We start from the raw sequence: 24,457 nt of genomic DNA, 5'->3' as shown, positions 1-24,457 counted from the left end.
AGCCATTGGGATTTTAAATTAAGAGAATGAAACAATCTCCGATCTCAGATTTTGTAGTTATTTATGTCTTCCGTTGTCATTCTGATGTGAAGACAAATGATGTTTTAAGTTGATTTTCTTAAAACACTGAGGTCAGACAGGTTGTCAGTGAAGTATTTAATAATTCGTTTTGCCCCTCTTGTTTTTACCCGGCTTGTTTATGAGGATCTGTTGCTCATCTGCTGGCTCTGCTTTTCCACTTGCTTCGGAGAGGCGGTGTGTACGGTTAGAGCAGGGTCCGCAGGCCCGCGTGGGCTGGGGCTGGAGTCCCGGCTCCAGTGCTGACCGGTCTCCGGTCGGCCTCTGCATAACCTCTCCAGCTCTGTTTCCTCCTCTGTAAAAGGAGAATAATAATAACTCTTCCTGTGGCTCTTGTACAGATTAACTGATTCAGTGCAGGTAAGACACCGACTGCTTAGTGCTTCCCGGGGCAGGGCTGGGCACGTGTGAAGGCGTGTGAGGGCACTAGTCGATTTAACTTTTCTTTTCACCAGCAGTAGAAATTCAGTAGGTCATAATTTCTTTAAAATACTTTGAAACATCCTCCTTTCACTGTTTCTGTATATAGTATTAAGGTTTACATTTATGTATGTTTTTCCAAGAAGGTCCACGTCTTTCACAGCTAAGGCCATTTACTCTCTAAGTTTACATGAAAATGAAAGTGTGGTGAATTCACATGATCTTCTTGTTTACTGGATATTATTTATTTTCTAAATAAGTTCTGTCCAAAGACAGTTACCATTCCAACTGCTTCTCAGATAAATAAGGTAAAACAAAATACTATGAATTCTTTGGTATAAAATTCAGATCCATTTAACTTCCTAACAACATATTTCAAAGCAAGAAAACCTGAAGTATTCAAAATTTAATTTCTGTAGCATATAAGCAAGGCACAAAAGAGTAGCTGCAGTGAGTTAGGGAATCCTGTAGTATTTATTTGCTATGTCATTCTTAATTTAGCATTTATTTACCATCACGTATCTCTCTAGAGTACTCAGCATACATCACTCATATTCTGTAAATATCACACGTATCTCCGAAGCAGAGACTAGTCAGTGTATGTCTTCAGTCTCCCATCTCCTGGAGCCCTTAGGTCAGAAGAACTAAAATTTTCATTCTAATTTGGTAATTCACCAGCTTGTAATGTTAGGAGGTCTCAGTAAACCAAAATCTAGATACCTATGAATTGTTTTTAATGTTTCATTAAAAAATAATTCCAATTCCAATTTTATCTGTGTGACCCTTGTTCTTCCATGTCTGGTCCACAGAGGAGTAAAGACTAGACTTGGAGTGTGTACCTGAACTGTGGCCCTGGGGAAGGCTTCAAAGATGAGGTCCCTGGTGGGCACCAGGAAGCCCTCCTGGGGTTACCATGTGCTGTCACACCCCAGAATGGAGGGAGGACCCCTCCTCAGACACTATGTCCATGGAGTTTACAACCCATTCCTTTTCACATCACCCATGAGTCCTCTCCCACCGCGAACACTGGTGTCCAGCACACGGTCGAAAAGTTTTACATTAAACACACTGTATCACTGGTTGAAAGGAATCTGAAGAAAGCCCAACTGTGAAAGGATTAGAAGAAAATTCTTGTCCTCTGCCCTTGTCTGACTTTTCATAACCAGTTCAGCTGCGAAGCAGCGAGTCTCAACACCAGTCAGCAAAAACATGCTTCCTGGGGTTGGGAAATGGCAAGATGTTTCTTAAAACTTTTTGGTAAACTGAAAACAAGTTACACTCATACCAGCTCCTACAGTAGAAACTGTTAAACTCATGAGTGTGCAGGTGTGTGCATGTGCCTGTAGCCCAACTCAGCTCTCTTCGCGAGTGTTCCCTCCCTTTCTGTTTTACATAACCTCACACTTTTATGTAGCTGTGACCAGCACGGGCAGGTGGTGTTCATACTCTTAAGAGACCACTCACTGTCTTTTATATTTTACACATAAGAAAAATAGAGCTGTTATTTTCTAGTAAGAACTTAAATTGTTTTATTTCAAAATCTATAAGATGTATGTTTACAACATAGTATTTATGTTCTTAAATGTCATGTTTAACCTTTAGTTATTTTTAAAATTTCATTTCAGTATATTGTCTCCAATCATATCTCCAGTCTACAATTATTAAAATTCAAATAACATAAGAATACTAAGAAAACATTTCCCCTGACCCCAGTTGAGTTTTCAAAAGTTCACCACTAGCAACAAAATGCTGACTATTATTTCAGATTTTTTTCCCTCGCACATTAAAAAATTATGTTTTTTAAAAAGTTTTGGGGAGGGTATAGCTCAGTGGTACAGCACATGCTTAGCATGCACAAGGTCCTGGGTTCCATCCCCAGTACCTCAATTTAAAAATAAATAAAAATAAACTTAATTACCTCTCCCTCCAAAAAACATAAAAAAAAATTTAAAAAGTTTTAAGTAATACAAATATTTAAACATTCTTAGAGAAGGAATAAAATAGGAAAACAAGTCGCTCCTTCGGTACCTCACTTCTTGATCTGTGTGCTCCTAGAGGTTATCGTGTACTATTCAGGGACGTGTGTATGTGCTCTGTATCTTTATCTTCTGCAAGAATGGTATCAAACTATTTGGAGGACTCACAAAGGGATATATCTTGTGTGGCTATTCAGGATTTTTATAATTAAAAACAAGTTTGCAGAAAAACATGTAATTTACTTGCACACATGTGTAAGTTAATTTGTAGGGTAAATTCCAAGAAGGTGCTGGGTCACCAGGTAAGCATTGTAAACATCGGTGAGCATTGCCAGTTAACACTCACAACAACACGTACGCATGTACTTGTTTCCTCAGCTCATCAGGTACCGTGTGTTAGTGGGATCCTTTTGTTTTTTTCCAGTTTGTTAAACAGACATCTTTGAATAAGCGGTTGGCACTTAGGGGCTGTGTTCTACATGCATGAGGCACAACAATGAACAAAACAGAGTAGGTTTTACATTCTAGTGATGGGAAACAGTTAAAAGTGTAAAATATTATGGCAGTTGGTGATAGGATTTTGAAAAGAAAGAAGTCACAGGAGTAGGTGTGTTCTTGCAGTGGGGGCGGAAGAAGGTCTATAAATGCACACGGGGTAGTCACGGAAGACCTCCCCTAGGAGGTGACATTGAACTGCACACCAGGCACGTTCCAGGTGGAGCAGCAGGATGTAAGGAGCCTGGCCCGGAGCATCTGGGGTGGAGGGAGCGAGGGTCACGCAGAGATGGAGTCTGAGAGGTGGCAGAGGAGCAGAAGAACAGCCCAGGGGCCTTTGGATTACAGCGAGCAAGGCGGGGTCACTGGATGGATGATCTGAGCAGAGGGTGGCAGATGCGGCGGAGGCTGCAGCCGGATTGCTCTGACTGCCGTGCTGGGCACTGAAGGCAGCGGTGGAAGGAAGGGCGCCTGAGGGGACCAGTCTCAGCATCCTGGCTGAGAGCGGGGGGCGGGTGGGGGGTGTTCGTGGTGAGTGGCCAGATGCTAAATGTGCTTGAAGGTATTTCCCCTCTCAATGAGACGTGGAGTAGAAGAGAAAATGATTTCAAACTGACACCAAGATTTTCGGGAGGCTTCCACCCACAGCCAGCGAGGAGCTTGGGTCCTCAGTCCAACAACCTGGGAGAACTGAATCTGGCCAATAACCACGTGCGTGAGCTGAGTGGTAGGTCCCCCTCTAATCAGACATTGGGGGTGACACGTCTTCACCCCAGACACCAGTGTGACTGCGAGCTCACGAAAGACCTTAAGCCAGAGGTACACAGCTAAGCCACACCCAAATTCCTCATCCACTGAAACTGAGGCCTTAATGAATGTTTGCTGTTTCAAGCTGCTAATAAATTTTAGGGTAATTTGTTATGGAGAATAATTCCGTATCTGAAGTATATTCTAGCACAGAATGCCAAAGAATATAAATCCAAAGCTGTGGGTTTCTGAGAGTATGTTTAAAAAGTGTGTGGACTAAATTCAATTATCATAAAGGAAATAGTCCTTTTAGCTAAACCAACAAGACCACGTGTCAAAAAGCAGAGTTGCTTGATACGATGACACTGCACTGCGGTAGAAACGGTTAAGCTCATCTCCACATACTCCCTCTTCACTTGTCATCTTCTCTGACAGTTAGACTCACCGTGGACAAGTTCTGTCCCATGGACTGTAAACTGTTTTACATCTGGGTTTAAGGGAGACTAGGAAGAAATAAGTTGGAGGCAAGTGTAGGCAGTGTTTTCAGGAAGCTTTGCAGGAAAGGGGGACTGAGGTATGGAGTCTGGAAAAGTGAGATTTAATCAGAGTCGGGGTTTGGAAGTCGAAGGCAGGAGAGTTGAGGGTGTGAGTAAGAAGTAATGATACTATAACGATAGAGGATTAAAGTAGGTATTTCTTTAACTAGTGAGGTCGAGTGTCTTGTTGGATGTTTATTGGCCATTCATGTTTTGTGTGTGTGACTTGCCTTTACATGCTCTTATTGGGTGGTTCGTCTTTTCCTCGCAGATATTTAAGAATTCTCCGTGTAATAGAGAAATCAGCCTTTGGCAACATGTGCTGCAAGTATTCTTCACAGTTTGTCATTTCTTTTGCCTTGAATTTCTTTCTGCCTTCAGTCCTGGGTTTCGTGTCACGCCTGCCTTTTAGTCCAGGACTGTGGAAGGGTTTGCCTGAGCTTTCTTCTCTTACTTTGACGGTTTCATCCTTGTTAATTACAATTTTTGATTCATGCAGAATTCATTTTGGTTAAAGTTGTGAGGTGGGAATCTCATTAGCAAGACGGCCGTGTTTTGGGGGGTCTGTTTCTGGATTCTCTGCAAGTCCGCCGCCTGCCCCTGTGCCAGTGTGAATCTGTTTCCATTTCTGTAGCCTCAAGGTTTATTTTCCGTCTGGAATGGCCAGTCCGTGTTCCCCTGCCACCACCAGTACTGTTAGTTTTCCGAATGTTCTTGAATATTTTTGTGTTTATTTTCCCAGAAAGTAATAATAGTAATAATAATCATATATTGAGCACCTAGGTGCAGGACTATATTAAGTTTTTTGTGTATATAATTATTTTTCTTATGACAACCCTATTAGTGACATACTGGTATTATTTCCATCATAGAGATGAGGAAACTGAGGCAGGAGAAGGTAAGTAAGCTGCTCAGGGCGACATGGACAGTGGGTGCTGAAGCTGAGACTGGAACCAGGCGGTCTGGTCAGGCTGAGCTCCCCTCCCTCCTTGTAAGCTTTACAGTCATTTGGTCTAAATCATCTAGATTGGAATCTAAAATATCATGTTAGTATTTGGATCAGAAATGCATTGAATTTATAGGTTATTTGGGGTAGAAGGGGCTGTTTACAGTATGAAATCATTTTGCCCCAAAGAGGAGCTGTCTTCATTTGTTCACATCTGTCAACACTCGGCCGAGGGCTGACACCGGGCTGGTCCTCCGGCTTCTCTTTTTCCTTCATGTGTCACCTTTTTTTGCTACTATTAATAGAATTTTTAATTTCGTTATGTTTTAGCAGGTTATTGTTAGTTTATTGGAAAGCTATTGCTTTTTCCTGTTAGATTCATAATTAGTCATTTACCAAATTTTCTAATTACTATTAGTTTTTTAGTGATTTTTCTTGAGTTTTCCAGGAATATCTTCCTATCACCTACAGATAATAATCTTGCTTTCTCTTTTCTAATTTTTGTGTTTTTTCGTTTGTACTTTTTAAAAATTAGCTTGTTCTTTTAGAATACTGCAAACTTATAATAATGACATTAAACATCTTTATCTTAAAAATGCCTCTGATACATACCCGTTTATCATGATACTGACTTCAGTTTTATTTTTATGAAAAAGGATTTATCAGCAAGGAATGGTGAATTTTTTAAAATGCCTTTCAGTGTCTATACAATCATATTGTCTCTCCTTTACCGTGTTAATACAGTGACCTCTCATATATTTCTTAATGTTGAGTAATGCTTCCCTTCTTCTTTTAAATCTGGATGTGATTTTATTTGGAAGTTTTACATCAGTGATCACCAGTGAGACTGAGTGTGTGAGTGCGTGCTCGCTTCCTCAGATTTCGGCTGACTGTTATTATGTCGGCTTCATAGAAAGAATTTGGACTCTTCATTATCCTCTCTCTTTTTAAAAAGCAACAGAATTATCCGTCCTTTGAACGTCTGAAGAAGTTCACCCGCGAAAACATCTGGCACTTTTTGATTAACTATTTGATATCTTCCTAAATGTGTTCTATGCTCTTCTACCTTTGGTATCTTGCCTGTAATTTTATAAAGGAATAAATGTAGCTATAATCATTTACATTTTCCAAAAAGAGTTATTTCACCCATGTTTACAAATTTATGTGCTTAGATTTGTGCTAAATATTTATAAAGTAAGTCTCTTAAATTCCTTTTAGTTGTAGTTACTTCTCTGTTTGCATTGTAATATTGAATATTTGCGCCTCTCAGTTGTTCCTAGTGTTAAGTGGGCTAGCAGTCTGTCTATTATATTGACTCCTTAAAGATCTGGCTTTGGGGTTGATTTATCAATTATATGGCTTCTCTACTTTTTGACTCAATAATTTCCGTGTTTGTATTTTTAATCCCATTTTCACACTGTCCTTGGGTTTTGTCATACTCCCTGTATTCTGTAAGTAACAAGTCATATAAATTTAAAAGCATCCTTTCTACAAGTGCAGATTTTACTTAGGGAGGAAATACTAGTTATTGACCATTTCGTGTGAATTACTTTAGTCCGTTTACTTTCCTCGCACGTGGGAAAGAGCCCCTGTTCCTGGAACTGCACTTAGTTTCACCTGCTGAGAACTTAGCTGTCGAACTGTCTGACCTCCCTTTTTGTGAATTGTACCAACGCTGGTGGAAATTAGCTCCCTGAGTGAGTGGAAGTCTTGACGGGGCAGGAAAGGGAGGGGAAGGTGATTTGGGACAGCTCTCGCTGGGGCTTTTAGACGGAAGACCTATGGGGAGTGGAGAAAGGCCAGAATAAGAACCGAGAGACCAAAGACAAATCCCTGGACTGCATAGTGACTTTGCATGAGGAAAGAGGGGAAGGAAGACACCTGGCTGTCCCCGCCTCTGCCCGCCAGTGGCTGTTCTGTTGGTAGCTGGTGTCAGGAGGCACTGAAAACCACCAGCCCTCTGCAGGGGGAGATTTCAGAATCATTGACTTTCACTGATTTTCATCATGTTTTCCAGATTATTTTAAAAACATAAAAAGAGCCTGTGATCATTGTTCATCAGGCACCCTCGATTGAAAAAGATTTTACCCAGGGAAGTATTCAAAGAACTTCACCCCAGATTTGCAGAACCACTAGTGCTGATTAAAACCCCACACGTTCATAGTGCTTGGAGCACTCTAAAATCATGATCATGCCTATTTTTAAAGGACTTAAATAAAATTAGATGATATACACATTGTACATTATTTATTAGATTATTTGTATGTTATGTTAAATATGCATATTACATCATAACTTTATTATGCAGTGAAATATATGTAGATAGTAAGTTCATGTACCTATAAATTAGGTCAAAGCCAGATGGCCAGACGTTTCCAGTATGTACTGGGTAGAGTATTTATGGACAACAGGAGCTCCTCCCTCCTGAGGTGACGCTATTTGCAGAAGTTTTCTCTAACTTTACGAATTGTCAGATGGCCCCGCCTTCCTATTTCGTGTGTCAGTTTATAAGTTTTTAATCTGATTATCACTGCAGTTTTGTCTTCATTTTCCTGAATTATCAATAACCGTTAAATAACTGACTTATTTCTTCACTGAGAAAAAAAAAGTGTGGTCTCACATTCAGTTCAACAGATGGTTCTGTACGTGTGTATGGAAGGCAGTGAGTGTCCCAGGACTCTGTTCAGGATTAAGAACAACATGTGCAGTGATGTTATCTTCGTCCCAGGGATGTTCAGGAATAATGGAAATACTTGTTCAGTGTCTCCGCCTTTATCTGCACGTGTCACAGCTCTCATGCCTGAATTGCGTTCTCAGCATACTGTGAGCACACGTCCGATCTTCTGCTGCTTAATCCAACTGTCACCTGGAGAATGTGACTCAAAATGGACCTGTTTTTCTAGGTCTTTCTTAAATTATGACAGTCGGCCTAACAGTTAGAAGTCGTCTGCTAGTTTTTAAGGACCAGCCTTGTCTTTTCCTAGGAGAGATTTTAGCTTCCTTTTCTGCCATGCAGATGAGTGTGTGTTTGGGGGGTTGGTGGGAAGGAGTGGAACATCATTAAGTAGAAGTCCTCCTGCTCTGGAAAGAAAAATGCCTTTGTATGTCCAAAAATATGTCATTGACTGTAACGATGGTATTACCCAGTGGTGCACTGTTTGTTACATTATTTTGAGACTCTAATGGTTAAAACTCTTTAATCATTTGAAAATGTTTTTAGTGGTAAGTTGTTAAGTGTGGAATTACAGGGTGACAGAAGAGCTAGACACAAAAATACAACTTTAAAAATATTTATCATTAGTGCAACAGTTTTCAGTCAGCAGGCTTTATGCATAGGAGTAAAAGCATGTGGGTTGTGGAATCAGGTGGCCTGGGACTTGAGTTCCTCTCTACTGTTTAGTGCAGGACCTCAGACCCGTTACTCAGCTGCTTTTTTCTTTTTTTTTTTTGTCTGTAAAAGGGAGATAATAGTACCTACTTCTTAGAAACCGTTGTAAAGATTCAGTGAAATGATGATGGTGGTGGTCACAGCAAACACTTCTGTGTCCTCACTGCTTGCAGGACACTGATCTCAGCATGACGCCTGAAGTCATTAGCGCCTCACAGCCCCCCGGTGCAGTAGATACCAAGGAATCAGGCGTTAATGTCACCAGATGATACACACAAGAGGTCGGGGCATCCTGCCTGCAGTCTGCACTGAAAATGTTACCATTTTCTATGGAAACTTAAATTCATACTGTGTATTATAGGATATATTTAAAGATTTAAAAAAACTAGTTCCCTTTTCTAATCCTTTATCTTTTCTTTCCTGAAATTTTGTTATTTTCATTAAAACTCAGATACAAGAGATGATGATCACCTGTCACTGTTAATAATATAACTCTCTTTAGATAAACTATATTTTCCTATATTTTTAGGCAAAGGTTAAACAGTGCCGAGGTCTGGAGGCAGATGGGCAGGCAGTTGAGGTAATTGACATTCTTGTTGGCTGTTAGAACTGACAAAGGTCCAGCGTTCTTCTCTGCACTTTCCATGCTGGGCTCTGTTTTTGAAATTAGCTCTGTAGACCCACAAAAGGAAAGATCCAGGAACACAGGGGGTCTCTGTGTTTGGGGTATTTGACTTACAATCTTCCCTGCCACAATGGCAGTTTGTACTGGGGGACAGGGAGGAGTTTTGCTGGAGTCCTAGCAAGTGACAGGTGTCCCAAAGAGTACTTTGGGCCGCAGCTGCCTCAGGCAGAATGAAGCATGTGCAGCTGAGAGTAAAACCACTCAGGGAGAACGAGGAAGCAGGCAAGTGAATGGTCGAACCATAATTCATGTATGTCTCAAAGCCTAATAATTGAAATTATTGAAAATTTTCAAGCCCAACATACACTAAATGTATGTGTGTTAAATATACAATCTAGGGTTAACCAAACAACCTGCAACTAACAAAATTGATGATGATAAAGCTAAAATACAGTACGTTTCATTAAAAGGCCAGAATATAAAACCAGGGCCAACTCAAGACACTGAGGAAACAGTAAAACCTCCCTTCAGAAAATCATAGAGGCTTCAACTATCCATGCACGTCCAAGCTCAGTGAGAGCTTTGCAGTGAGCCAAACCTTACGTTATCCAAACCAGATCTAGTGGAATACAGAATCGAGGAGTCCTCACTAAATATTAGCTGTGTTCTAATTTTAGCTTGTGGCACATCAAAGACTCCATATACTGTCCCAACTTCACATGGCTTTAGCAAGTCATTTAGTAGGCTACTAACAGGGAGCCATTGGAAGTAAAAATGAAAGTTAAGAGCATGGTGCATCGTTTGCCTGTAAGATCCCTCACTCAGATACACACACACACACACGTACATATGTATCTTACTCTCAGTTCAAGGCTCATCAGGATACCCTTTTCCAACTGTAGACCATCCTTTGAGAATCATTCCTGTTACCCACACACACAGTTTCACAACTTACTTTGCTCAGAGTGTGACTGGAAAGTGAGGGGTTCCCCATGTTTCCATGTCTACTTAATAAATCTTCCTTTGACTCAGTGATTCTGCCCCTATGGATGTCTGTGACAAATGTATTTCAGTAATGTCCGAAGATACAAGAAAATTTATTATGACGTTGTGGCCAATGCTTAGACACTGGGAACAAACTAAACGTTGTCAACAGATACTTGGTGAAGTTCTGTCTGTGCAGTGAAAAGCTGTAGCCATCCAGAGGAAAATGAGGAAACTCCACATATACTCACTTGGGAGCGTTCCCGGGATATGTTATTAAGTGGCAAAAAGCTAAGTGACCAAACGGTATAACGTGATCCCGTATGTGCATATTTGAATGTGCACTCGTACATTTATATATAGGATTTTTATTAAATGCAAGACATGCATGTATATAAGATGAGGTCTCTGTTACAGTTAAATAGGGTAAGGGATATAAAATGATTACTCTCAGGCCTACCTAGTGCATAAATTAATAAATAAAATTTGCTGTTATTGTTACCTTGAGTCAGCTGAAGAAGGAAAAATTGGGAGAGGGAGCTTTTACTAATTTTACATGTTTTGTATTGTCTGAATTTTTTTTTACAATGACATGTATTCCTTTTATATTAAAAGTAGAAAATGATTAGCTCTTGGCAAAACACTCGGGAAAATGTATTCATCTAACACAAGATATTGAAGGATTCCTAACGTGGGCAGAAGGGTCACCCTGGTTCTCTTCTGGACAGAGGGGTCTTCCCAAGGTCGATGCCAGCAGTTTTGGAGGCTTGGTTATTAGTTCTCGCCTTAACGTGCACATCCGTGCTTGTGACTGTGACTCTTACGTGTTCTCAGGGGGGCACGTGTGTGTGTGTGTGGATGGGAGAGGGGACTAGGATGCATATCAAGTAAGCATTTGGGTGATTATCTTCTTTCAAGAATGGTTGGAAGATTTAAGGAAGAAGTGGAAAGGGTAACTGATCACTGCTGAGTCACCTAAACCAAGCAAAGCTTCCCTCCTCTCCCTTCCTCTCCGTCTCATCTGACCACGTCAGCATTCCCCTGCAAATCACTGGAAAGAGGTATTCCAGTGACCGTACCCAGTGAGGGTCTAAAGAATTTATCCCATTACAGTGGTTATTGCAAGGTCTCTGAAGGAAAAATATTGACCATACTATATCATTTGCTTTAGAGAATTTTATTCTCAACTATTACTCATGGTTCTATGAGCTGTAGTCATTCAAAATAATTGTGCCAGTGTTATAATGCCAGTGTTAAATTTTATTGAAATTCATTTAAACTATGGAAAAAGTGCCCACTTGAAAACTTCTGAATCTCAATTTTTTTTTTCAGATTGATAGATTTACATATAAACATTACTTAACTCATGTCTTAATTATGTAGAAATTTGGTTAAATTAGTTGGTTCTTTCTAAGCTCAATGTGAGATTAATAGGAAGTGAATGGGCTTAATTGACGACTTGAAAATACTTTTATTACATTAAGCTTGATGATGCATTGCTGTTTTATTTGGAGAAATGAACTCGTTTCTTAAAGTATAATGCTTTACAGAGTTGAAGCCCCTGTTGTGCGTGAGCAGCGTCCTGTCCTGTAAGCTCGTCACAACCAGGCAAGGCGTGTGCTGTGGTGTTGAGAGCACAAAGTATGGAGCCAGACCCCAGGGGTTCACTCCTCACTGCCACTTCCTAGGTGTATGGTCTCGAACAGGGTGCTTGCCTTCCCCGTGTCTTGGTTTCCACCTCTGTAAAGCAGGGGTAGTAGATGGTAGATATGAAAATTCTACTTCATAGGGTTTCTAAAAGGTTGTTGAAAGAGTTACACAAGTTACTGTGTATAAAATACGCGTGCACGCAGGGCATACTCAGTGAACATCGCCACTGTTGTGGTGGTGGACCTTCTGGTCCACCTGGTGTCCAGCGCGAGCTCTGCGTTGTTTACATACGACAGTCCCTAATAAAATGCTTTTGAAGCAGTCTGTTTTAAGTTAAAATTTCCTTTTGCTGAGATGGACAAAGGATTTTTACACTGGTTTTGATTATTTGTTTCTTGTTTGTATTACAGTTACAAATTATAACACTGTGGTAGAAACAAATTCAGATTCAGACGATGAAGACAAACTCCACATCGTGGAAGAAGAAAGTGTCGCCGATGCAGCGGACTGTGAAGGAGGCCCGGCGGAAGACGACCTGCCAGCAGACCAGGCCGTGGTACCCGGGAGCAGTGGCCGAGAAGGGAGCGCCACGAGCTGCTGGGAGGGTGACGGTCAGTTCAGTTCTTCCTGGAACATTCGATTCTCGGGGTTCTTTCTAAAAATTTGTTAACTGAAAAAAATGATACATTGGATGAAAAGTTTGAAATGAACTATATTAACTTATTTGTCTGTTAATCAAGAAAGGTACCCTTCTACTTACCAGAAAGTAGATTAAGAAACAGGATAATAAAGTTACCTTGACTGTAACTTGCATATAATATGTTGAATTTTGGTAGTTTTTTAAAACCAGAATCAGGCTGCCTATATACTGTTGACATAATTGAACTTACCTTTAATTTCATATTATGACCTCAAAGAATCTACTTAGAAACCCACAACTTACATTTTGGTAGAGTAACATCATAAAATAATTCAGTGTGCACAAACCCCAAATGCAGACAAGTCATGGGAGTGTTTTTAGTGTTTGTGAGCATCCCTGTCCCTCTCTTCCTCCATCTCTCAGTTATTTCACTTGCTTTAAATGTAAACAGTAAAGCAGGTTGAGTGGGAGGAGCAGTGAAATTAAGGAGCTCCCCCTCCTCCTGCCCCCCGACCCCTCCGCCGCGGCCCTTCCAGGGAGGAAACACTACATGGCTAACCTTCCTCCTCATCTGCCAGATGAAGAAATTGGACTAGAGTCTTTTCTTCCAGCTCCAGAGTTTCTCTTTTCTACCTTTCCTAATAGACGAATTATTTAGCCTGTCCTGTCAGAATCAAGCACCAGTGGATGAAAGCAGAGGCTGTGGAATTACGGGTGGGGAGCAGGCCCAGGGGTGTCTGCAGAGACAGAGGAGCCAGTCGAGGGACCAGATCCCAGGTCAGGCGGAGGGAAGCTGCCCAGCCAGAGTTCACACTTAGGGAAATCATCTAAACAGGGTGTCGGAACCCAGGCAGACAGCGGGGGGAAGTGGGTCAGCACACAGGTCAGAGTCCAGATGACCAAGTGTGGAGGCTTAGATAAAAGTCCACGTAGTAGGCACAGGGTGACAGGAGTTAAGATTTCTACCATGGGACAGATTTATAGCTAGCCACGGACTTCAGAAATCATGCCATTAGCCCCCTGGTTGTACAGCACTGCTGGTGTGTCCGCTCAGCAGACTGCAAGAATGCAGGTGCAGCCTTGAATAACACCGTCTCTGTATAAAAAGCCCCTTACAGGTTGATGGATGAGTGAGAGAGAGAAATAAGTCACAAATTCATTATCGTTTGATGTAGGTGTAAATTTAGAGTTATGTGGAATCATGAAGGAGGAACACCTCCACCTGCGCGGGGAGAGGTCCTTGGGGAACTTCCGAGTGAAGCAGTGCTGGCCTTGAGCTAGGAAGGACCAGTAGATGTTAATTAGGCAAAGGAGAGGCAGCAGAAGGTGCTTCCGGCAGAAGGTGCAACATGCATGAAACCACAGAGGCTTGAACAAATGAGGTTTGCAGAAAATGAGATCAGAGAGGTCAACAAGGGAAGGACGGTGAGGGGCACTGTGTGCCTAGTCAAGGAACGTGAACTTTACCCTGTGAGAGTAACACCATGATACGCACTTTAGAAATAAGTCAGGTGGCGCTATGGAAGAGGAATCCTGGGAGGGGAGTCTAGAGGCAGGAGGTAGTGGCCTCCAAAAGAGGCTGTAATAATTCAGACAATGATGAGCGGTTTTGAACTAAAGAAGTGGGCCTTGGAATGGGAATAAAAGAGGGAGATTTGACAGAAATGTAGGAGGTAAAATTTGGTTGATTCTGCGTGGAAGGTAACTGAGAAGGAAAGGCTGACATAACTCCTCGGTTTCTGGAAAGTAGAACCCAGAGAAGTTAACTTGCTTATTTATTATCACAGCTGGTTAATGGCAGGGTTGCTAAACTGTTAAACTGGAATACTGAGCTCAGAACTTTCGGGAACAAGGATTTCTTATGTATTTCCTGTCTGTAGCCAGATTGATCTGTTGGTGTCATTGATCCAAAATCTTAATATAGAAGCAAGAAGGAAGTGATTTGTTTGGAAAGTTTGGGGGGGTGGGGAGGTGCAGGGCCAGGTAGTGATAAGGAGAATGAGATAGCTAGAGGTAGAAACAAAGATGAAAAATCAGCGAAGAGGTTCTGTCTCTGAAAGTACGTTAGGGTAGGTTATTCTCACTGAAAACAACTAATGATACTAAATTCTTAAAGAAATCTTCTTTAAAGCTTTAAAGAACTATCTAGATATTAAGACATTAACAGGACAAAATCTTAAGTGAAGACAGGAGCCCTCAGAGGTCAGCAGAGCACAGCTTAGAAGACTCTGCCCTACGAAGACTTTAATTACTAGAATTGTCCAATACCGACTATACAATGACTGTCATGTATAAAGAAAAAATAGGCACACTTGAAATTATCTGCTGGAGTAGAATAGAATAGAACCTGCAGACTTTAAGAACTAAATGTAACTTTATAAAAATGAAAAAAATAGAAAAGAAATTCAAATTTAAAGGATGGGTTTAATAGTAAAGAAAAAGAGTTGAAGAAGGAATTAATGAATTGAAATATAGGGGGAAATTTATGCTAAGTGCAATTCAGAAAGACAGAAAATATGAAAAATCTGACAAGAGACATGAAGGACAGAGTGGAAGATTCTTCTGCTCTTAATTCTAGGAGAAGAGAGAATTGGGACGCGACGATATTTGAAGAGATGACCACTGAGATATTTTTCAGTTTTGATGAAAGATACCAGATCACAGATTTAAGTAGTTCACAAAATCTCAAAAAGGATAAATAAATCTACCCCCAGTCACATTATGGTGAAATTGAAGATCATCCAAGACAAAAAGAAAACTCCCAGAAGTAAACCCCCTCAAAATTCAGGTTACGTTTGAGAGGGTGGCAGCTGGACTGACAGCTGGATTCTCAGTAAAGCCAGTGGAAGCCAGACATAGTGAAAGATGTCTGTCCTCACAGATTTCCATGCTTAGCAAAAGTAACTTACAAGAAAGGAGGTGACCATTTCAAGCAAGTTTCAGGCAGTGAAAACAAAATTTGTTATCAGTGGACCCTTACTCAAAGGGAGTCTTGAAGGATCTATTTTAGGCATGAAGAAACAAGAACAGAGAAATGGCAAGTATGTGATAAAGAGAAGGAAACAGGAACTATTTCCCATGAAAATACTAACAAAAAACGGGTGTAGCTAAATTTATTTCAGATGATGTTGACTTTAAGGCTGAAAGCATTGTTATAGATCATAGGATCATTTTATAATGATGAAAGATGAAACTCACCAATGAGATTATTTTAAATGTGTTTGTACCTAATAACAAGGCCTCAAAAATATCTGAAGGAAAAACAGGCACTCTACAAAGAGGAAAAAAAAAAGATTATAGTCATTGTTGGAGATTTAACACAACTTGGTCAGTCATCGAGAAAATAATCACACAAAACCAGTGAGGATGTAGAAGGTTTCAAAAGATATATAGACGGTGTACTTAGTAATTGCAAAATAAATATTGTTTCAAGCTATTTGGGATATTTATAAAAACTGAACACATACAGGGTCATAAAGCAAATCTCAACAAAGTTCAAAGGACAAAACCATACGCAGCATGTTCTGTGAACACAGAGCAATTAAGCTGTACAATAATAAGATAAATAGATTATGTCCTAAAATTCTAACACACTTAGTATGTATCTTAGGAAAGGTTCTAGGTAAATGTTAATAAACTAGCATCTATATCAAGAACTTAGAAAAAGAACCGTAAACTGAGTTGTTTGAAAGTAAAAAGGAAAAGAAGCAGCAGCAGCAAGTACAGTTAATTCTTGAACAATGTCAGGGGCTTGGGGCATCATCTCTCTGTGTAAGAGACGCCCCCAACCCACTCTTCCTCCCTCCATGCAGTTCTGTATTCATGGAGTCAGTCAGCCGCCAGTAGCTTAGTATTGTGGCAATTACTGTTGAAAAATACGTGCGTGTAAGTGGACCTGCACAGTTCAGACCTGTGTTGTTCAAGGGTCCCCTGTAATGTAAAACTGAAAATAAACCTACAATACAAAAAAATCAACACAAGCAAAACTTTATTCTCTAGAAACGTTAATATGAACCAACCTTTGATAAGATTGATCAAGAAAAGAAAACACAAATAGCTAAACTCAAGAATGAACAAGGAGACATAACTACAGGTACCACAGACACTGACAAGCAAATGGGGGATGTTGTAAATGGCTGTAGCCCAATAAATTTGAAAATGTGGGACAGGGTGTTAGAATCTCTTAGCCAAAAGTGACTCAGGAAGAATTGGAAAACGTGGATAGTTTTATATCCTCTAAAGAAACTGAATTGGTGGTTAAAAATATTCCCACAAAGGAGCGGCAAAGATACGGAGCAACTGAGATACTTACATATTGTTCATGGGTCTGCAGATGCTGTGCGCTCTGCAAAGTCTGACAGTTCAGTATAAAGCTAAATACATGCTTACCACGTGACGCAGCAGCCCCACTTCTGGGTGTTTTCCCTAAGAAAATGAAAACTTAGTTTCACACAAAAGCTTGTACACTGATGTTAGATGCTCTATTCATGATTTCCCCAAATTGGAAACAACCCTACGTCCTTCAGCAAGTGGAAGGGTAGGGAAACCACAGGACCCCACGCAACGGACAGCCACTCAGTGATAAGAAGGAACAGACTACCGATGCAAGCAGCAACTTGGCGAGTCTCAAAGGCCCTGCGCTGAATGAAAGAAGCCAGTCTCAAAAGGGTGTGCACTGCCTGATTCCACAGACACTGTGTCTTCAGAAAGACAGACTGTGCTGGGTAGCAAATCAGTGGTTGCCAGGGGTGAAAGGGGGAGGGAGTGACTATAAAGGGACAGCGCTGGGGTCTGGGGGAGAAGGGGACTGTTCCAGTCCAGATTTGGGTGGTAGTTACATGAATCTATACATGTGCTAAAATTCATAGAACTCTACACCCAAAGTAAAAACAGTACATTTTTCTGTATGTATATATGTATACATGTATGTATAAATCTATATATGCATATATATGTATATATGTAAATTTTCTTACTCTTTTACGAAGAACTTTAGCTCAGGTGGCATCTCTGGTAAGTTGTTCTAAGCATTCAAGGTGCTAACAATTAAAATTCTAGACAGCTCTTCCGAAGACTAGTATAAGAGAAGAGAGTCCCTAACTCTTTAGATGAGGCTACCAAAATCTTGATACCAAACCAAGTAAGTGTAAGAACGGAAGATCACAGACTTGCTCAGAACACAGACACAGAAATCCCAAACAAAGTGTCAGCTATACAGTATATATATATATATATGTTCACACAAGAAATGCAAGGTCAGAATAACATTTAAAACAATTTTAAAATACCCCTTTAACATAAGGAGAACACTCAAAATTCACCTCAACAGATGCACAAAAAACATGTATTAAAGTTCAGTACCTGTGAACAGATAGCATAAAAACTAACAAAGTGCGTCCTTCCTTGGTCTGTTAGTGTCTATTTGCAGTCTACCACAGACATCGGGCTTAATGACCAAGTGTTGAAAACATTGTGACGTTTGCTCTTCTGTGATCAGAAACAAGGTCAGGATGTCCCCACTCACCACTCTCATCAGCCTTTTACTGGAGGTGCTACCCGGGGCAGTAAGACAAAACAGATCAATAAAGGTAGCAATTAAAAAGGAAAAGCAAAAGTCTCACTATTTACAAACGGTACAGTTGTCTACATAAAAAAGAATTTACAGATAAAGTGTTAGTACTAATAAGAAAATTTGACAAATTTGCTGAATACAAACAATACACTGAATTTAAAGTCATCTTCAATCAGTAAGAGTTAAAAAATGAAAATAGATGTGGAAGACCACATAAAAAATTAGAAAGCCTTATTGGAGGCATTAGCAAATACCTCAGTAAATGGAGAAATACATCATGTTCATGGACTCAGAGACTCCATTTTTTCCCCTAAACTCCAGACTTTATTTGGAGCTCACTGGTGTTTCCATTTACGTGGTCCTGCTGTTCCAGGATCCAGTGCAGGGACCACACTGCGTTTGGTTTTGTCTCCTTAGTCTCCTCTGGTCTGAGTTTCTATTCTTCCATTGTTACTCGTGACCTTGACAGTGTAAGGAGGTCAGGGGCTTGTGCATCACCCCTGGGTTGGGGTTCATCTGCTGCTTTTCTCACAACTGGACTGACAGTGTGGGATTTGGGTGGGAAAGTCCCCTCCTGCTCCCTTCCAGTTGGGGGCATGTGAAAACCCCAGGACATTCCCCCGGGATTTGTAACCTGGCATCTGATGAACAGCCAAGAGGCTCGTGAGCAGAGGGAGGGCGGGTGAGCTGAATGGAAATGAACCCAGAGAGGTAACAGAACAGCAGGGCGCTGAGATCTTCGAAGCTGTTGGAAACACTTTACTCTTGCTGCAGTGAGGAGACACTGGAAGAATTTGAGCAGAGAAGTGGTGTAGTTTGATTTCCATTTTACAAGAAGCGCTGTGGCTGCTGCATTGAGAATAAGCCCTAGGGGTCAAGGGTAGGGACAGAAAGACCAGTGAGGAGGTTATTGCATTCATCTAGGGTGACGGCTTGGACCCAGGTAGTAGGAGTAAAGGTGGTGAGAAGGTACCAGATTTTGGTGATATTCTGACAGTAGGGTCAATAGGATTTATTGATGGCTTAGATCAGGACTGTGAAAGAAAGAGGAGCCTGAGATGATTTCATGGTTTCTTCCGTTTCATAGTTAGGTTTAGAGGATGTCTAATTATGAGGCACTTATGACTCCTCATCTTGTTGGTTTTGAGTCTGATGCTGGTCTTTGTCACATCTGTTTCCCTCTGTCATCCAGAAATGTGATGAGTGTGGCCAGCGACAGACCTAGTGACATGATGTTGGCTTTCTTCTATTGTCATTTTTCTGTAAACCACCACTTTTGATTAGATTTATTCAATCATTTTTTAATCCATTTGTGTCTTCAAAAATCAATATTGTATGAGATCGTGTCTCCTTATAATACTGTAAAGATGGAAATGAGATTAGGCCAGTTAGTGTGACTTTTGTTCATTGAACCCATCCTGAATGCTGGTGCCAGTGTTTCTTTTTCTTTTTCAAGTGCAGACACACACAGTACCTTTATAATCTATTCTGGAAAACATTCTCGGGATGCAAGTTAAATATCTCTGATCTGTACTTTACAAAAGAAATGTAGAATATGCAAATTGAATGACATTTGTCCATCTGTCCTAATATCCCCTGTTCCTCAAAGGTCATAACCAGGTCAGTGATTCATTTGCAAAGACTTTCATATTTTCTGAACATAATTCTGTATGAGCCAGGAGACTAAGGATTTTGTACAGTGATTTATCTGTCCTGGGTTTTGAGTCTCTTCTGCTTCTTGAAAGAGAAGATCATAGGCAAACTCCAAAAAGCTAAAGAACCCCGAACACAGGGGGAGGTGCCTTTACCGTTAGGGGAAAACAATTAATGACAGACATTTCTCGTGGGAAACCATGGAGGCCAGCCAGAAACAGGACCCTTTTCAAATGCCAAAAGGTAGAGTTGTCATCCGGGAATTCTTTATCCGGAGAAGAGGTCCTTCAAGGATGAAGAAGAAATAAGGACCTTTTCAAATGAAGGAACATTAAGAGAGTTTGTCCCTAGCAAAGCTACTGAAATGAATGATTAAAAGCAGCTCTTGGAACAGAGAGGAAATGATAAAAAGAAATCTTGGAACATCAGGAAGGAAGAAAGCACGGTAGAAAGAATAGAAATACGGGTACACGTGACAGAATGGACTCCTGGACTCTTCTCAATTATGTCGGATGATAAAGCCAAAGATACTCATGTGGGTGGATGACATTAATGACACGTAGTGAATGGCAGCACTTTCTAATTGATAATGTGTGCAGGCTGTACTTCAGGTTATATTTGACCAAATCTTATGGTAGATTTGGTACCCAAGTCATAGGGTGTTTAGAATTACACAGTAATTCCTCCCTTAGCACAGCTGTCATCATTTCAGCCACTACTGCTCAGCATGCCTTCTTTGAGACAATGGGTGTTACGGAGACACTGAAGGCTACGTAAAACTGCTTTGAAGAAAAACCCTCAATTTGAAGATACATTCCTCTCTAAATAAATGACATTTCTAAACCTACATGAAGTGCTAATTCTAGGCTTTACCTCACCTAAATAAATACGGTTTAAGTGTGTCACACCATGTCCAACACAATCTTGCCTGACCAAGTAGAACAAACCAGTAAACACAAAACTGCTTCTCTGGTAAACAGTTTTGACCAAAGTGAAAAACCAGTATCAGTCACTGAAAACCACAAATCAAGATCATTCTGGCGTTCCACACTTAGAAGTATCCTTTACCATTGCTTGAGTTTAAAATTTAGTCTGAAAATGTGCACAGCAGATTTGCCACGCTGCCCAGAGCAGCAGGGTAACCAGGGTTTCTTGCTGGAGTATTGATTTTGACTCCTCAGTAAATTACACTTGTGAATGTCAAGGTTAGTAACTTTTAATGGTTCATTCAGTTGGTTACCACTAAGCGGCCCTTAATCATGCATTCCAGTGGAAGTTTAGGTAATGGGGCTTCACATCCAGAGCCCTTCTCTCCTTGGATTGTTTTATGGCTCCTCGAGATGGTCCTTGTGGCTGAATTTGAAAAATTACTTGTCACATTGGACATGGTTGACCAAGCCAACCTGATCCTGGAGCAGAAACAGAAAACCTGAGTTACGGCAGGAGGAACCTGCCCCCAGGCACCAGGCAGCCTCCTTGGCGGGGCGCCACCGCCGCCGCAGTCACAGTCACTTCAGGGGCTGTTCTGTCCTCAGACCCGCCTCCACTGCCCCTCTTTTGTTCGTATTATTTTTGTGCATCCGGTTGGTAAACTACTGCCCAGTGTGAAAAAACAAAAACAAAAACCAGGGGGGAAAGCTACAGGAACCACATCATCTATGCCAATTAGTTACTTTAAAGGCTTTTAAGAAAAGGGGGAAACAGTAAAGAGGAAAGGCAGTCGGTGACATTTCGCTGTGCCAGAGACCAGCACGGGACGCTGGTACGCGTCTGCGGCAGAGTGCAAACCGGGGGCCTGGGGACACGGGAAAACATATGTGTTAGCGAAATGTCGATTCTGGAATAAGTACCTTTAAAAACTCTGTCCTTGTCTGTGAATGAAATCTCAAGTTAGGAGCAAGTTCTCAGAAGGATTATACAGAAGCAGCAATGTTCTTACCACAGATTAAATACAGCAGGACACGTTCCCTTCAAAAAATAAAGGACTTCTAGATTAAGTCCTGTTGTCTTAAAATACCACCCACTGCACATTTTCTTTGTCAGGAGGAGAGCGCAGCTTGGCAGAGTTCCAGCTCATCATGCCTCCCATACAGGAGCTTCTTGTGGTTGAGCCAGAAACTCCTGCTGGTGTCAGTTAAACGTTTTTAAATAAATACACTCCTACTTTTGAGACACCTGTTTTATAGGCTTCTCATACTTTTAGCTTTAAAAAAGAATACAAAACTAGTCTAATAGTATACAGTATTATTTAATATGTTGGCTTAACGCTTTAAAATGACTGGGTTTAAAAAATAATCCCAGTGACAGTGACTTAACCATTTTTCTGACTTGAGGTTCTGTAAACGGTGTAGAAATTTACATGTTTACACAAATGCCGAGTCAATGAAAACGTCTTTAAAATCAAAACATTGAAAATCCTAATCTTACAGTCCATAGCAAAAAGGCTTTCTTGAATATGGGTTACAATGAAAGGCTAAAGTAATCCGTGCTCGGAGCACGTCAGTCACTGTGCGACTCAGCACTGAGCCAGGTGGTGCTCATCTCTCAAGATTCGGCTTCACCGCCCCTTTGGAACCGTTTTCAACCAAAGGCGGTGTGGAAGGCAGAGAAGGCCCTCCGCGCGGCTGCTGGTCCTCGCTGTGCTTCGTGCCCCTGGAGGGCCACTTCCGCATCTGTAAATGGAAAAGACCAGGCCACGTGGCCCCAGAGGACTTTCTAGCTCTGCTTGTCAGGGGACCCAGCTCCGCACTGAATGCGCAGCACTGATGTTGGAGGCGCTGTAAATGAGCCCGGGGACGGCACTGAGGGGCGCTTTGGGCCTCCCCACCGCTGGGCCCCCTGCACGCTCTGCCCTCTTTGAAGTCCCAGCCGGACAAGCGCGCTGCCCAAGCACGGAGCGGAGGCTCTTCTGTCATCAGCCTCACAACATGTGTCCGAAATACTGTTTTCCAAAGTTACTTAGATTATTTCCTGTCTTCCCTGCCCACTTTATGTGTTACGTAATTCATTTACAGTCCAGTTAGGTTCCTCTGTTCCTGTCTGTGTTTCGTTTTTTCCCTGTCTGCTGAGTGGTTTAAATTATTTTGTGTGCGTGTGTGTATGGGAACCTTGTCATGGTTGTACAGGCAAACTGTAGAAAAGGTGCACCCAGAGAAGTGCCACACCCGCCTCCCTGTCCCCACTTTCCCTCTCGTTAAAGATGTTTCTCACAGAGGTATGGGTTATTTTGAAACTATTTTATGCACATAGTGTAGACTGGAACTGAACAAATAAGGAAATGCGTTAGGATAAGGAGACCCAGATTTCTCACTGTCGGAAAGAAGTTACAAACAAGGAAAAGAAAGAAGGCGTGACTAAACCCTATGGTGTTGGATTGGAATCGGAGGAGTCAGTATGAACTCATGGTTTCTAATATCTATAAAGATAGATACAAACATGTACATGGGTACACAGAGGTGTTAGTGTACGTACGTGTGAGTACACTCTCTGTCTGCTGAGAAGGCATGGAAGCAAAGACAAGCAGCAGCAATGAGTAAATCTAGTGCCCAGACCTGGGCTTCTGACACCGGTCCCTGGTAGGATGAATCCTGGCATAAATGACTGATTCTAGAACTGAGGGAAGGAAAAGATAAGCCTGGAACATAAGTAAGAAAGTGCTAACAAAATTTATGAAGGCACATCAGGATGCAAGAGCTATCTTGAAGATGCTGCCCATGGCCGAATCTGGAACAGTTCTAGCAGCAAAGTAAATAATGATAGTATTGGATTATAATCTATAAAATAAAATAAATATCCATGCATCCATATTGATATAAATACTTAAATACGTGGAGGAGAAGGGAAGGCTCCTCCTTACAATACAATTCCAGTTATAAATTAAGAAGTAATTAAGGAAATGGAAAGTCACCATTAAGCAAACACCTTGGTAATCATTGTTGCAGGCAAGAACCATCAACGGATGCTAAAATTAGTGGGTACAAGTAAATTAGAAAAAAGGATATTTGCATAATCTCAAAGTATTTCCCCACCAGATGATTATCAAGAAAGGCATAAAAACCTGTATGAAGAAACTTGAAAGATGCCACACCATCTCAACTGGATGATCAAGGTTAATGTCCCTAGTGATAAGAAGACACGTGACATGTCCACTGATGCGGTACGCCAACAAAGGCACAGCGCTTCAGTGGGATTTTTGCTCAAAATGTATTTCCTCAATCCAACCATTAGAAACCATCAGAGAAATCAAGTGGAGGGCATCCTGCCAAGTAAGTGACTAGTACTCTTCAGAGCTGTCAATGTCAATGTCATAAAATCAAAGACTAAAGCAGCTTGTCAAGACTGATTGGATTGTCAACCTGGGAGGAGCCTGTGGAAACACGACAACTGAATGCACTGTGGGATCCAGAATTGATTTCTGAACCAGAAAAAAAAAGGACATTAGTGGGAAAACTGGCAAAAGTGAACTAAGATCTGTACGTTAGTTGATAGTATGGTATTAATGTTAATATTGTGGTTTTCATAATATGTGGTGATTGTGTAAGACGTTCTCATTAAGGGAAGCTGGTTGAAAGGTATGCAGGAACTCGACTGTTTTTTCGACTTTGCCAGAAGCCTAAAATTATTTTAAATTAAAAAGTTTTTTAATCCTGATCAAAATAAAGCAAAACCCCCTTTTTCTTGGGGTTTCATTAGTATATCTGAGAAAAAAGTCGGAGTTTTCAGAAATATTTTTCTTAATAAACAATAC

The 24,457-nt window shown here is 41.1% G+C and overlaps 1 protein-coding gene across 5 annotated transcripts in view; it reads left to right on the top strand.

Annotated features, from left to right (window-relative positions):
- ZEB1 (zinc finger E-box binding homeobox 1) overlaps positions 1 to 24,457 on the top strand; it is a 169,612-nt gene that overhangs the window by 102,633 nt on the left and 42,522 nt on the right. For all 5 annotated transcript variants that reach the window (XM_074358018.1, XM_074358017.1, XM_074358015.1 and 2 more), the window contains exon 2: positions 12,256 to 12,456. In XM_074358018.1, the coding sequence (XP_074214119.1) occupies positions 12,256 to 12,456 (201 nt within the window). The remainder of the gene's footprint in view (positions 1 to 12,255; positions 12,457 to 24,457) is intronic.

The sequence above is a fragment of the Camelus bactrianus genome, chromosome 35 (assembly GCF_048773025.1).
Source record: "Camelus bactrianus isolate YW-2024 breed Bactrian camel chromosome 35, ASM4877302v1, whole genome shotgun sequence".
In the NCBI taxonomy this organism is placed as follows: Eukaryota; Metazoa; Chordata; class Mammalia; order Artiodactyla; family Camelidae; genus Camelus; species Camelus bactrianus.
This window is presented reverse-complemented; position numbering and strand designations above follow the sequence as displayed.